This window comes from Cajanus cajan, chromosome 6 (assembly GCF_000230855.2).
Source record: "Cajanus cajan strain Asha chromosome 6, NIPB_CcT2T_4, whole genome shotgun sequence".
NCBI lineage: Eukaryota > Viridiplantae > Streptophyta > Magnoliopsida > Fabales > Fabaceae > Cajanus > Cajanus cajan.
The window spans coordinates 63930631-63946753 of NC_138522.1; the positions used below are offsets into that span (position 1 = coordinate 63930631).

The window sequence follows — 16123 nt, forward strand, 5'->3', positions numbered from 1 at the left end:
CATGATGAATAGATTAATGAAATTGTAGACAAAGGAAATACTCAAACAAAATCTCTATTGGTTTGCATGAGCTCCTATAGTGTACTTGCAAAAAAATATTTGTTGAAGTGAGTTTAGGGTGTAAAAGTTAGAAAACATCCATAAAACCTTTATATCTTATTTATAGTACCTCATCTTTAATTTAAAATATTTTCAACTAAATTACACTTATTAAGAAAAATAATTAATTTAATTAAAGCATTGAACTTGTCAATAATTTAAATTACTTTTTCAAAATTAACACTTTTTTTATTTAATCATTTTTCACCTAATTAATTAATATTTGGAAGAGAGATATATGCGTTCATTTATTTTATCCAATCTTAATAAAAGAGAGGATTTTTATCCAATTAATTTAAAATATTTATTATCTTTTATCTAAAAAAATGTTAATTAAATAAAAATATTTTAGAAGATATAATTTAATGTAAGTGACAATAAGAAGAAAATCTTATAAAAAGAGAAGAAAAAAATAAAAAGACCATATAATTAAAAGTCAAGTACAATAATGTCATAAAAATTACAGCAATGATATTCCCCTCTCTAAAATTAGAATATATAATTAAAAAATTAATTAGTCCATTGAAATTGAAGAATACAAGAATTGCAACAACAAAAATTAATCAAATAATCTATTAAAGCATTTATATATTTAACTCATAATGATAAAAGTTTAACCGCAAATTGTTATGTCAAATTTTTTATAAAAAAAAAACTCAATCTAACAAGCCAAATATTTAACTCAACTCACCCTTAATCAATTTTTATCCTGCTAAACAAGTTGACTAGCTAAATTCAAAACATTTTGTGCTCTTTATATACATCTAATTTTTTCTTTTTATCTCCTCCCACCATGTTTTTCTTCATAGCTCTCTCTTTCTTTTTCACCACATCAATTATATCCAACATTTTATTTTTCTTTCTATCCCTCTTTCATCTTCCCGTCTCCTGGGGATGGGGGCAGTGGACGTTACCCATTTTTCTTTAAAGTCTCGACTAGAAATGATAGGACACTTGAAAGAATTTACATGACTTAAAGGCTGTAACATGATGTTTCCTCGGAGAATGTTCAAGTGACCCAGGTCGTTATATAACGAATTATCTCAGACAACACTTGCAAACTTTGGAAGAATCTAACAAATACAGCTATACATTTATTAGTTCAAATCCAAAAGAAGCAGATAGCTACCAAAGTCTTCAAATTTAATTTAATTTCAAATGTTCACACCAATTTCTAGCTGCTGCATGTGAGTGCTACGTAGAATTAGTGTTGAAATAAAGTTCATTATTAGATATTAAATTATTAGAAAAATAAAGATAAATGTCAAATTTAGAATGATGCATAAATCAAGTAAAAGACAACATAATTTTAGTTGGTCTGATGTTATATTAATCATAGATTTAAAGTATTTATTGTTTATCAAAAACAGTAATCAAATACAAATAAATTAAATATATTTTTTTCAATATAATTTATTTTATATTTAATATTAAATTCAAACTTCATATCAATTAAAAAACATGGTTGATATTTGTGCATATAATGTTGTTGATATTATCTTAGTCTGGCAACATAATTCACTCACTGGACCAAAAACATTGTTAAAATTGTCCTAATGTAATGCAGGAGCAGGACCATTGTGTGGCTCTGACATTATAACTGGAAAATGTCAGAGTGCATAGGCTTTGTGAATAAGGTTAGCATTGATGGTGTTTCATCTTGTTATAGGTGTTGGCTACGTCTAAGGCCGACATGTTAGAAGTGCAAACAAGGTTATGGCAGAAGCATTCATCTCCACACACAAAAGCTGAATTTCAGAAGGGGACCTATGCTAAAATGCGCGTGCCTAGGGACGTCATCACCTCATGGCTCATGCTCCTAGCTTTTTCAAAATTTTCAGCCATCACTATGAACTTGTATGAACATAATCTCATCATTTTCTGAAAACCACAGCCTTTACTTTTGGGTTTGGATTGGAGGTAGTGTTTTGTTCTGTCCTTCATAATAATTTCTGACAAAAGACATAACCTTTATTCCTTTTGCCTCATTTTCTCATTAATTATTGCTCCCTTTCCATCTCAATTGCGATTCAAATGTGCTTTGTTGTTGCCATTTTCAAGGGAAAGAAGGACCCTTTTTATTTTTTTTTTATTTTTTCATCTAATGAGTTTACTTTTCAAGTCAATTTTTGCCAACCTTTTGGACCACTGAGGAGTGACAAAGCGCGACCTATTATCACCTACTTGGTTGTAAAAATAAAAAATAAAAAAGTATATGGACATTTTTGTTTCTTCTACCCCAACCCAATCCCACTTTTTTTTTTTAACTTTATTCATTCATGAAAGATTAAAGAGAACTTCTCCATGCAAATTTATACAAACTCTCCCTACATTCGTTTCCACTTTGCAGGTGTACTATTTATGACCAGACTATTTAAAGCGTCAAAAGAAACATCATCAACTAGGAAAAAATGACATTTAATTAATATTGTGATAAGATAGGTGATGTATAGCAAAAATATGCGTGAGTAATTAATGTTGCTCTTAATTTATTTATGTATTCATGACCGAGATTGACGTATTAAGCCAAAATTTGGATGAATGACGACAAAATATAGAGGGACAAACCTAATCTTACCCGACATATATCTCCTGACACAATTCCAAATATGAACAGCAGGGAATGTTGACCGACCGAAAACCACAGCACAGAGAAGCCAAAAGAGAGAAGGAATCAAATTCATGTGCATTCTTTATTTGTCACCCGCAGGCGGGATAAACATTGTTACTTGTATATTTATTATATATGAGATGTGCTGAAATCAGCACTACGTTGTTTTTAGTTTCCCTCTAGCTAATCTCCTAGAGTAATTCTTTACTGGAACAATTAATTTTCTAAAGTAGCTCATGACTTAGTCGTTATATTAAAAAAGTTATATTTCAAATCTAGAGCTTTTAAATTGTGGAAAAAAAATTCTTCTCCCTTAATCGGCTCATTATTCCCATTAGCTTTTCATCGCAAAGGAGAATCCATCATGCATTTTTATGTTCCATTTCTTGCATGAAATAAAGGAAGGTTGTACCTGAATGAGAAAAGTCCAAAAAAGAATTGTGATAGTAGTATGGGTTAGAGACATTAAGAAAATGATGATTGCGTAGGGTGTAGTGGGCAACGGATGAGATTGCCATGAGCAGAGTAGTCTTATGAAGGGGTTGCTTGGATGGTGTATATGCAAGTTGGTATAGATTGTATATGATCTCATGTTGCTTGCAATTTAGAGTATAAAAGACCAATAATATTTTAAGATTATAAATGTAGAACTTTTTAATCCATCATTTATTTTAATTAAAAAATTTACAGACTAATATTTGAGACATTTTTCAACAACTAAAAATATTGTGAATTTACAATTATAACAAAAAAAATAATAATAATTGAATGATTTTTACATAAAAATGGAAATTGTTCAGGTCTTAGTTAGGAACCTATGATTTGATCTCTTTAAAATCTGATCTATTCTAACCTCTTTAATAAGATTAAATATCATACTTAAACTTTTTAAAAAAATTATTTAATTAAAAAGATTGGACTTAAGTTTTGTAAAAAAAAATCTATTAAATCTGATAGATCAACTTATTTATCTATCTAATATAATAAAAATTAATATACATATATTATTTAATATAAATAAATAAATAATTGTATTAGTATTAAATTGATTGTATTGAATAATTATGTCATCTTTTTAAATTACTAAATTTTGTTATAGTTAAACCAATAATCTTAATGAGTATTATTATAGTTATTTTAATTTTTTAAATTAAGAGTTGGTTATTAAAAGTATGTTGAGTGAAATAATTAAAATATTTTTTAATAAGGTTAACCTTTTTATCATAGTTTGCACATAGATGTACATGAGTTGTCCCTTTAATAAAAAATAATTTCATCTGTTCTCTCTTTGTGTTATTGTATATGTATTCAGTACCCTCGAGATCACCTTATGTACAATGAGTATTTTTTAGTTTGTTATTATAACTATTTTAATTTGTTAAAATATGAGTTGATGATTTAGAATATATATATCAAATTAGACATAGGAAATATTTAAAATATATTTTTTATATGATTATTCCTTTTTTCATTATAGATTTATAGGGTTATGGTATATACATAAGTGTACACCAACATACTTGATTGCACATAAATTGTCTCTCTAGTAGAAAATGATTATTATTTCCCTCTTTGTAACATTATATATTTAAAATTTAAAATTTTAATAATATTGACTAAAACTTAAACCCTAAACTATATTTTATCATATAAATTAAAAAAAAAATAACTTGCAATGTATTTAAAAATAAATTTATTGATTTTGTTAGTCCCTTAGCCTCAATTAACTTAAGAGGGGGGGGGGGGTGAATTAAGTTTTCTTAAATTTCCTCTTATAAAAACTTTTCCAATTACTTCTTTATCAAATATAATTCCTTAGACAAATTTGTATGTAAAGAATGAATGATGATGCAAACTACACAATTATAATTAATAACAAGAAATTAAAAGTGTAGGGAAAGAAGAATTGCAAACTTGATTTTATACTGATTCGGTCAATCCTGCCTACATCCAGTCCTCAAGTCTCCCACTTGAGATTTCTACTACTCTTGTAAACCTTATAAGAAAATGAATCCTCCAACACCTCGGAACTCCCTTTCCTTGTGTTGAGATTCAAACACCGACAAGGAGAAAAACCCTTTCTCCTTTACTATGAACTGGATGTTGAATTATCAAAAAGATGAGAGGAAGGCGCTTCTTCGATTAGGTGTCTCGTGGCAGGGGCTGTGCACAATCAAAGAGGGGCGGCTACTTTCCAGCTTGCTGACTTCACTATGACCTTCCCCACCTAATCTTCCTCCACTCCATATAGGCGGGGTATAGGAGAAGCCCCAGAACTACGCTTGAAGCTTCATTCAGATCGATTCCAGTCGCCGCTACGCCACATCAATCCGTTATGGCTCGACCCTCTTAGCAGCTACGGATTCTCCGGGCAGCCATATTTGCGTGGAATTACATTAGTACATTAGTTAGACGAGCAGGAGCGTATGTACCCCCGATTCGCACCAAGTTTTCTCTGTCGGGCATGGAGAAAGCTCCAAGGATTGACCCGCTCTACAACCCTAATTCATCGTCATTGGGGCCGAATCCAATGATCTATTAAGTATTACAGAATGACTCTCTTGAAGAGTGGATATTACACTTTCATGATCTTTGATGAACTTTTTAGAGATTTTGCAAATGATTTTGGCCAAGTGATTTGTAAAGATTATTTTCACAATAAAGTTCGTCACCTTTCTCTGAAAAATTATATGTATTTATAGACAATTGTTTCTTAAGTTATGTCTTTTCATGAAGAGTTGTAACTTTCTATAATTTTTCAGAAAATAGGCTCTGGTAATCGATTACAAGACTTGGTAATCGATTACAATGATTAAAGTTCAAAATGATTGAAACGTTGTATAATTTAAATTCAAATTTTGAAGTTTTATCTTCTGGTAATCGATTACAAGGGTCTGGTAATCGATTACCAGAACACATTTTGTATTCAGAATTTGAACTTTGAAATTTCCTGTTCTGGTAATGGATTACAAGGTCTGGTAATGGATTACTAGAACATATTTTTTATTGTTTCAAAAACTTTTATGTAGAAAACTTCATCTCAATAATTTCTTTCACAAATCTCTTTTAAGAAATGATTTAAACTATTTTTTAAGGCTTTTGTTAAGTCTTTTGAAAACATTTTTACTTACTTTCAAAAGATTTAAAACTTGTTTAAATTTAAAGAGATTAATCTGAGATTTTTGAAAACTTATTCTCAAGGCCAAACATACTTGCAATTCCAAAAGATTCTTTTACATACTTAGCTAAGTTGACAAGACTTATCTATGTACCACTTGAAATCTTGTTCTTGCATCAACTTGCTTTAGCTCAACCTTGATTCTTCTTCAATGCTTTATAATTATTTTGGCATCATCAAAACATTTGTGCATATTTTCTTCCACAGATTTTTTAAAAATTAAGTTTATTAGCCTAATTGACATTATTAATATAAAATAGACTTTTAAATAGACTAATAAGCCAAAACAAGACTTTAATAAGATCAGAACTATTAAAAAAAGTCTATAATAAATAATAGGTCAGACTTAGATTTTAATTTTATAGAACAGATTTGACTTGTATATTTAAAGTCTGGTCTGACCTGACATATTCTCATCTCTACTTTCATATTTTCATATTTGTATTCTTGAAAGACTAATTTGATTATTTTTTTTCAAAGATGAAATTGGTGCTTACTCCTATTTTATTTATGAATGGAAAAGATTGGGTTCCTAAGTGAAAGTTCAAGCACAGTATAAATAGTGGAGATTCAAGTTACTTTGGGATGAAAAGACTCTAGATTCATAGGGACATTTTTTCCAAGAACGAAAGAAGCTGAGGTTGTATTGCACACTGTTAAAAGATAGGAACTAAGTTGTTCAGATCCAAACTAGTTACATTACAATTTTAGAAAAATAAAAGTCATATCATATGCTAATTACTTCATTTCGTCTATCATTTACCTAGAAAATCAATTGGTAAAAAAAAAAAAAACAAGAAAATTAATGAAAGAATCGTTTCACACACTTAAAAAACCTTAAATTATCAACATACACCTTTTTTTCTTTCAAAAATCTGTAACAGGTTACACATGACCCGAACCTAAAAGTATTTATAATCCAGTATCTCATTAAAGCTAGTTAAATGAATTTTACATATACATATCATTTATTTTTACTATTTTTTATGTGAGAATTTCATTAAGTATTCAATTCCTCCATCTCAATAAAAGCTACAAAATGGGTCCCATCAATTATTTTACATCCTACATTCCATCATTAATTTATGTTTCTTTTTCTTTTTATAATTGTTGGACTATTGTTAGTATGAGGACTGATGTTTGTTTATAAATCTTAAACACTAAACTCTAATTCATAAATCAAATCGTATTCCAACAAAAAAAATTAAATAAACATAAATATTTATGGCAAAAATTATAGTTAATACCTTGCATTATAGGTGCTCTAAAAATATTTTCTTAAAAAAAAATTATATATAAAAGTATAAATGTAGTTTTTATACTTATATAAAAACAAAAGTATTATATCTATTAGAATCATTTATGATTTTTATGAATGTATCGAAGATAAGGAATTCTTCTGAATTTCATTGAGTCTGAGTGTCTTCGTGAGAGTTACTCTAATAACATTCTATATTTCTTTTGTGGTTTTTCAATTAAACAATCAACTTATTTTTACTCTCTTTTTTCTCACTTTCTTTCCTTTTACTTTTTTCTTTTATCTTTCTTTTCGGAAACTAAACAAAGTATAAAAGTAATAAGAAGCTCCCTAAAAGTAAATTATCTCTGGTCTATTAGCTGCAAAGCAGGGTCCAGGGTGACTGAGTCCATTTCCTAGAGCTAAGCGAAGGGTTCCTTTTGAGATTATGTCATCAGATTCTCCATTTTAAATGACAACATGTGTAAGGAGAGGAGAGGCTTTCCAAAAGGACTATTCTCTCCTTGGGATCATATATTTCTACATCACATGATGCATGTCCAGTTGGAGTTAGTGATACAGATCCACTTTCGTCACTCCCAACTCATAACATTATGCACCAAATGGATCTTTTTTCTTTTTTCATTGTCACTGAAAAAAATGTCAAAAGAAAAGAAGGGAACTCTCTTCCTTTTGGAACAGTCAATATAGCATTCATTTTCAATACTTTTGAATTCTATAGAAACTGCTTTCTTTTCAGAAAGTGAATGATAATATGTACCACAAATTAGTACACTTACCCGCCACCAATTCCGGAACTTGATGATTTTGGTATTGGATAAATGAATCCTTTGGAAGGAGAGAAAACCATGGGCTTCTCTGGATAGTTTCCCAATAATTGATGCTGATGCGTTTAGATTTCTTGGGCCTTCAATTTATGGACTAAATGGCCCATCTTCCTCTTTCTTCTTATGCTTAAGGACCAAGTCATGGGCAATTTTAGACCTTATTTTTTTGTGTACTATTACTAGTATGGTGACTGACATATGCCATGCAAAAATGTTATCTTTATGAATTTTAAAATAACCTTGTATCTATAATGATTCTACAGGCCGCATACCCATACCCTAGTGCAGTGTAAATCTCATGAAAAATGATGACACCAATAATAAAAGCCACTCTTCATTATTATGCAACCAATATACACCATTATGTACAATATCAGTTAGCAATTATGATATACGTGCATGAAAATCGAAAAGAAAACCTTAGTTAGACCACAGTTTCCTTAAAGCTCTTGGTCAACCAAATAGCTGTTTCCCTTGGAGAAACCTTCTCAGGCCCGAATGGCTTCAGCAACACCCCAAGCTCTTCAAACCTCTGTTGTTTAAGGAGCCTGGCACTGAACTCCAGCAACCCTTCCAATGCCTCTGCACGCTGCTGGAACGATGAAGTGTCAAACCGGCGCTGATCCAACTCGGCAGAAACACAAGCTTTTACATGCTCAGAAGAGCATTCAGTGCCCTTTGGACCAGGGCATGCATCACCAATATTGGTGGGGAGTCTGGGGACAGTAACTTTGTCCTCCTGGATTGTGCACTTGTCCTTTGTGATGGAGATATCAGCAGTGCTCCCTGCTGAGCTAGAAGAGCAGCGAGCTGATGTTGATGATGGTGCACGGACAGGGAAAAAAGGATTCTCACAGAAAGCCATTGGAAATTCTGCAATCTTGTCAATTCGTGGTTCATTAACAGAAACATCAAGAGAGTCCACACTTCGAAGGATGCCAACTTTGGTGTACAAGTTTGCTGTGGCCCTGGCTCTTGGTGGTGTGGAAAACTTTCTAGATGGTGCGTGAGACACTGGAAGCTGAAATGAAAAGCAGAAATTTAAGTTTATAGCCAGGATTCCCTGATAACATGTGAACTCTCTTCGTCAAGTCAATCATTGCAAACCACACCACCAATTAAGCTCTATGCACACTTGGCTTGACTTAGTTTGAAGAAATAATCGCTTATTTAATCAGTTTTCTGAGAAAACATTTATAAAATAAGGGATTATTTCTTAAGTTTAATTTCTAGGCACTCTTAGTATGAAATATTTTACACTAATGTCAATCAATTAAAATTCATTACTAGTATGACTTTTAAGTTAATTATTGTAAAAAAATCCTTCACACAGACACTGCATACACTATTTACTTTTATTTCTTACTGATACAAGATTATTATCTAATGAATTTTGACATCTGATCCAATGTCATCAGCGTGATCTTTTGCTGATATAGGAAGTAGACTTGTTTACCCATGCATGCAACATATACACACTGACTAAATTCTCTACTACTACCATTGGGAATAGATTGAGAAATTAATTCAATCAGTTCAGCAGGGTTTTAATTATTAATATTGAGTCGTGCAAAGCATACACTTACAGAATCACGCTTTGAACCAGTGTGGGTTGTCTTTGATGGTGCCACTGTTTGCCTTTTGCCAGTGGCAGAATCTTTAACTGCTTTCAGTTTTGGTGTTCTTTCAACAGTTGGGAATTTTGTGGCTTTTGATTTGTCAGTATTGCATTTGTCACGGACAAAACCAACAGATAGTTCATAGAGTTTCTCTTCTGAAAAAGTGGATAATCCATGTGCTCTTTGAGTAGAACAATGAGAAACTTGTTCAGTTTCCGAAATACTAGGATTCAAGGTCCTGTCATGGTTAAATGACAAGCATTTATCTTGGTCAGAAAGAGTAGAAACAGATTCTGGCTCTACGAACCGAGTTCTCCTTACATAATTTGACTCGGGCCATTGGAATGGAAAAGTACTTCTGGGGCTATTTAATTTTAGGTGAATTTTATGAATGTAAGGCTGAAGATGCGGATGATTTAGTAATTCTGCAGCCTGTCAAAACAATCTCTAGTTAATATGTCCTGAACAAATCCACCAAAACAATCTATGCTTATCATTTATCTTTTAGAGACTAGTTTTAATCTATAATCAAAATAAATGCAGAGAAATATCCAAAAGATAGAACCTACAGTTGGCCTTAGCTCTGGATTTTTCCGCAGCATACTTTTAACAAGACCTCGACTGAAAGAAGAAATATGTATGTCACGAGTTATATAAATCATGTCACTGAGTGAGGTTCATAACTAAAGAGGAAAAAATTATAACTGCAAAGATCAAATGATAAGGAGAATCAATGAGATACATAATATATACAGGCCAGGGCATATATCAGGAGTTAAACAGAATAGGATTGCTCACTCTAACAGAGAGTTACCAATTACCATTGCAAAATGTACAATGGTAAACCATATCCATGACTGAATTGCATGCCAACCTTCTAGTTCTACCATAATGAATGGTGATTACGTAAATCGAGTATATTGACAAATGCTGTCAAGTTTAAATGGATCGCTCAATGATGGAAGAGCACTTAATTTCCAATTTCACAATAATTTTGGAAGCCAATAAGTGAGACCATAGAATCTAATGGTCGTAAAGTTTGAATGCGTATGAGAGTCTATACCAATTACAAATTTGATCAATATCTATAAACACGTAAACCAGCCATTGACGTTTTGCAAAGTCAGTAACTACACAGATAATTCTAAATGACTAAAGATTCTCATGGAACAGACGACTCACAAAGCAGCAGAATACATGGTTGGCAGGGGAGCTACTATACACTTGTTTATTTTGATAATCAATGATTGTATGTCCTGCTCAAATGAAGACAACACAAAAAAAGAATTAAAATAAAAAGTAAAGTCAATGATTTAATGTTGAGCTTAAAATCAAACTTTAGAAATGTGAAATACAGAAAGTCAGTAAGCCATAATAAATGAAAATAGAAGCAAATTCTTTCCAAAATAATATTACCCAGGGTCTCAAACATGACCATGAATGCTTATAATCCAACAACATAATTTTAAGAGTTTTGAATGAATTATTGTATCCGTAGTAAATCCTCCTACTTAGGATTAAAATGTTTTGTGAATAACACTTCATTAATAAATAAATAAATACAAAATCTTCGGATATAACTTACAAAAGCTTTAAAAGCTGGCTTGTGAGAAGCCATTTCATAGATACAGCATCCTGTCAAATGTTAAGTAAAAACAAATGGAAAATGCAGTTAAAAATATACTGTAGAAGAGGGAAACGAAAAGAGTAATTAAGATTAGGCAATTTGAAGAATACAAAGGCAATCTATCCTACCCAAAGACCAAATATCTGACTTAGAGCCATAAGGTATATCAGCAAGAAGCTCTGGGCACATATAACTTGGAGTCCCAACAACCTAAATTCAGAGCAAGATTTTGGCAATATCACTCACTGAGGAAGCAATATTTTGGCAATATCACTCACTCACCCAAAAGAAAGCTGAAACAGTGAACATAACAATATTTTGGCAATATCACTCACTGAGGAAGCAAGATCATCAGAAGTCAACATTTTAGCAAGACCAAAGTCACCTGCATCCAGAATGAATAGCATAAGGACAGTATGTTACACTACACACCAAATCCCAACATAGAGATAGAGATCAAGTCTAAAGAGCAGTGTGAGGATAAAATGAATAAGGCCGTTTACCTAGCCGTATATCTTGATCTTTTGTCAAGAATATATTTGAACACTGTAACAGGTGAAAAACTGACATCAACATAAGGCTGGTCCTCAAAGTTCTCTGAGATATTAGCTACATAACACCAACTGTTATTTAATTTAACAAAGTCCTATCCATTACCTTGACGTCACGGTGCAGAATATGATTTCCATGCAAGTAATCAAGTGCCATCAGCAATTGAACAAGCCACTTACAAAGTTTCTGTGTGCAAAAGTTGATGTATATCAATTATTTCATATAGTTCCAAAGCAAAGAGCATGGAAATTGGAATGAAAATTATCATATAGTGAAAGGAGTTTCTGCAAGAGTGATCAACCTCTTCAGGAAAGTTAACACCATTAGCCTTTTTTATAGCTTCGGCCCTGTACAACAGAGACAAACCGTTAAATGACTACAAAATTGGCAAGTAAAAGACAATGTGTTAATAAATGCTCTAACTTCCTCAAATATTTGAATTCAGTGCAAATTATGACTTACATATCCCCTCCTTCACAATAGCCAATGATGATACATACAAAACAACCCTGGAAGTAAAGATAACAGCTTTGCCAATTTCAGTATCACAAATCAATCAAGTTTATAAACCAACATGATGGAAAGAGGTTCTGCTATCAAATTTCTATAAGTATGATAAAAAGATAAAATAAACAAATAAAGTATCCGAAAACAGATAAGTAGAGAACGAAAACATTAAATTTGAAGAATCCAAAATGAGAGTCACTTTGGCAATACACGCACAAACATAAAATCAACAGATTTAGAAAGTTCTGATTGGAAATAAGGCTGACCTTTTCTACCCAGGAATCTTTATACTCCACAATAAATGGATTACGAACTTTAGATATAAGCTCCATCTGCAAGACAAGGAACCAGCAAAACATCTTACAATCTAATAAATAAAGAAGACAACATAAATATTCTTTTCACATTTCAAGTTATAAAACAACAAGAAAGAAATAAAGTTTAAATATTGCAATGAAATTCAAATGTAAAGTTAACTGAAAATGTATAAAACTTGGCTTAAATATCAACTTTTCAAATTTTCAAGCTGCAAATACTAGCAAAGCATAATACAGAAAGTGTACGAGAATGAATGTGTCACTTTCAACATCAAAGAAAGAGGAAAGCCACTTAAGAACTTAATTCAGTTTCCCTCTAACAACTAGAGAATGGGAAATAAAGGAGATTGGATTACCTCCTGGTGGGCAGACCTACGGGTTCTGTCCGTTTGGCGAGCAAGGCGAATCTTTTTAAGGACATACCTAAAATGTAAACGACACAAATAAGAATAGTACACTATATGATATAACAGGTTATCAATATTAGCAACAGTCATAAGTTCACAAATAAATAATTAACAAACTAGACTCAACCTGTAAAGGGTTATATAATATCTTAAAAACACGTCAACAAGGGATTGAATGGTCCTCACTTTTTCTTTTCATGCTTGTGCCTGACAAGCAGAGCAGAACCAAATGCACCTTTGCCAATCTGTTCCAGAATTTCATACTGCTCCATTTGAACTGAAATCACTTTACCTCCCACTCCAACGGCAACGATAGAGCTGTGTTCCTGGAAATTTAGCAACATTAGGCTCATCATAAATAAATGTTAACAAACACAACCATAGAGTAACATAATTCATTGCTGCTACAAGTATGTTGAGCTATTTCCCATTACAACAACTGGTAATCAGATTCAGAACAATATATGAGGCACAAATTTTCTCGCTAACCCTAGCCACATATTTGTGCAACATGCTTCACAAGTCAAACTCCACGTACCAATGTTACCTGACACAGTTAGTCTACTCCAGAGGAAATTAAAAATCAATTTTCAGCTGCCGAATGTATTTCAATTCTGTGGTGGTAACTGACAGCTGTACCCGACTCTTGCAGAACAAGATCTGGAATATGGAAATAAAAATAGAACACCGCTAAAATCAGGTAAGTATTTAACAATTTCTTACAGACAAGTACCTATCTAATTAAGGGAGTCATCATTTCCAAAATATAAATGGTAAAAAGGGCAGAGTTTCTAGATTGTCTCACGCTACGTCCATAATTGTGTACGAAACATAAAAAGGATGCCATACAATACAAGAGATGTGAAATAAAGAGCATCAAATGTGACCAACCAATTCTGGTTTGATTCTTTAATTTCCTTTAATTGTTCAAGGCCATAACCCCAACAATGAAGTTAGCCTTTGAGGGCAATCACTCAACACTGCTGAATAGGCTGTACATAATATCTTCAGTTCCAAGGATTGATCATTCTTGTGTCATCCATCTACTTATTAATCTTACCCACGTGACTAAAGACATGTTTACAAGACCACCCCACCCCCAAAAAAAGGAATATTTTTAGAAAATAAAATCCAAACTTGCGAACTACAAAGTGGAACAAGACGCAGCAAACCAACTTCATGAAAAACCCAGTTAAATTAAATATGATTAGTTTAGTTCACAGTCATTGTAATTAGTAATAATACGTGTATAATTCAGAGTATAAAGTTGGCAGTTGATCATACACCCTCATATTTTGACAAGCTGTGAAATTTGATAAATAATTATATCCAAAAATGGAAACACTCAAATCGTACACGTTAATTTCGTCCCAAGGATAAAAACTGAAACTGAAAACATAGAAGAGGGGAAAACATGGAATTCCCAGCAACACACCAGAGCAAAAAGTAAGCAAGCTAATCACCTTATAAGGCAAAAACTATATACAGAAAACACAACAAGAGCAGGATTTGTAATGAAGTGTTACTTAGAGGAGAAGAACCTGAATTTATGAAATTGAAAACGCAATTTGGATTGCAGTTTTGAGAAGTGGGCACTGAGAAGCCCCTGATGATATTATAAGTTATAAGCAAATCATGTTAATAATAACATTAATAAATATATGATATTGTAATATAATGTTGTTGCTTTTATTTTATTTTGAAATCGAGCAATCAATATTAGAAAGAGAGAGAGCGCCAAAACTAAAGAAGAACTAAAGTGGACGCAAAAGCGACGTATGATTCCAAAATTGAAATTATATTTATATTTATAACATTTTCATACAAATTTTGTACAATGAAAAAATAACAATTTATATATATATATATATATTAAAGCGATTAATGAAAAGAGAGCACTTAAGGACAAAAGAAATGCACGGGTGGGGGTGGTGTGCCTTAACGCACCTTGTTCACATCCCCACGCCCACCCACCAGATACGCAACGTATCTTTTTCTCTTTTTACTTTTTACCTTCAAAATATGTGTTATCAATTCTTTTAAAGATTATATTATATTTTTTTATCTCATTTAAATATTTGTTTTATTTTTTCACCTTTCTCGTCTCTCAATTTGTTTCTTAGGTTTTAATAGGAGTAAGACTCTTACCCACCCAATCTTATCGGACCCAACTTGATACTCTCTCGATTGAAATATTAAATCTGAAATCAAATGATTGAGTTATCAAGTGATTACATGACTCCATCTAGTGGCACTGAAGATGGATAAATGCACTTTCTCACTTTAATTAAATTATTTATATATATTAAAAAATATCATATTTTATATTCTTATTTTATATATTCAACTCATTAATAATTTTTTTTATATTTGTATTTTTTATTTATATGACAATGTTAATTATAATTTTTTATTTTTTTTTAAATTGTCCTTATTAATCTAGGGTCTTGGATCCACAATTAACTCGATTTATATTAAAAAAAAATTATAAATAATTAATAACATATAAAATTTATGCTTCAAAAGGTATATTATAAAATTTTCATGAACAGAGGCATTAAATTTTTTTAAAATATACACAGTTTCATCAAAGCAACTAAGCAACATAATAAATTAAATTAAAAAAAAATTAAACTCATGTACAAGCAAGTAACAATAGGATAACCACCACCCAATCCAACCAACAAGCAATAGCACAAAAAAAATGTGACCCACACACTAGATAAAAGGTTTTGTTGTTATGTGATGAGCAAATGATAAACACACCATTGTACGATGAGAACATATGACAAAAGATGACAAATGTTGAAAGTTGTGTCATTGTACAATGAAAAAATGAAGAATGCACTACACCAATAAGGTCATACTGCATTGTCAAAGTACACAATTACAAAGAAAGGAAAGACAACAAACATTGTACGGTGCGGTTAGAACTATACAACAAAGGAGATGGATAAACATAAGAGAGTCACGAACTTCGTATTACTAAAATAAATACAAATACATGCATTACCCAGTTAAGTCATCCAAACCTGTTGAGTCACTAGTTTTAGGCCAAACCTGACAAGTCAGACTGAGTCATAACAAGTTAAAAGCATCATCGATCCATTGGCCAATTTAG

The 16123-nt window shown here is 31.6% G+C and overlaps 1 protein-coding gene across 6 annotated transcripts; it reads right to left on the minus strand.

Annotated features, from left to right (window-relative positions):
• Positions 1–8282: 8282 nt before the first annotated feature.
• Positions 8283–14701, minus strand: NEK4 (NIMA-related kinase 4). 6 transcript variants are annotated; one of them, XM_020380681.3, is made up of 16 exons: positions 14544–14701; positions 13550–13662; positions 13189–13328; positions 12952–13018; positions 12545–12610; positions 12234–12280; positions 12073–12118; positions 11877–11957; positions 11723–11765; positions 11555–11604; positions 11348–11429; positions 11178–11227; positions 10775–10848; positions 10162–10213; positions 9560–10024; positions 8283–8994 (listed from the first exon to the last, which is right to left on the minus strand). In XM_020380681.3, the coding sequence occupies exons 3-16, from the start codon at positions 13272–13274 to the stop codon at positions 8398–8400; spliced, it is 1806 nt and encodes a 601-aa protein (XP_020236270.1). In that variant the 5' UTR covers positions 13275–13328; positions 13550–13662; positions 14544–14701; the 3' UTR covers positions 8283–8397. The 6 variants fall into 6 exon arrangements, with proteins under 6 accessions (XP_020236270.1, XP_020236269.1, XP_029130716.1 ...); XM_020380680.3 differs by having other exon boundaries at positions 13541–13662; XM_029274883.2 differs by having other exon boundaries at positions 14466–14613.
• Positions 14702–16123: the final 1422 nt, after the last annotated feature.

Excerpts from the sequence above, each read along its gene's own strand:
- NEK4 (XM_020380681.3), bottom strand. The coding sequence starts at position 13,274 with ATGGAGCAGTATGAAATTCTGGAACAGATTGGCAAAGGTGCATTTGGT. Across the intron at positions 12,611-12,951 it reads GTAGGTCTGCCCACCAGGAG|ATGGAGCTTATATCTAAAGT; the intron begins GTAATCCAATCT and ends CTTGTCTTGCAG. Across the intron at positions 11,430-11,554 it reads CTGATGATCTTGCTTCCTCA|GTTGTTGGGACTCCAAGTTA; the intron begins GTGAGTGATATT and ends CTCTGAATTTAG.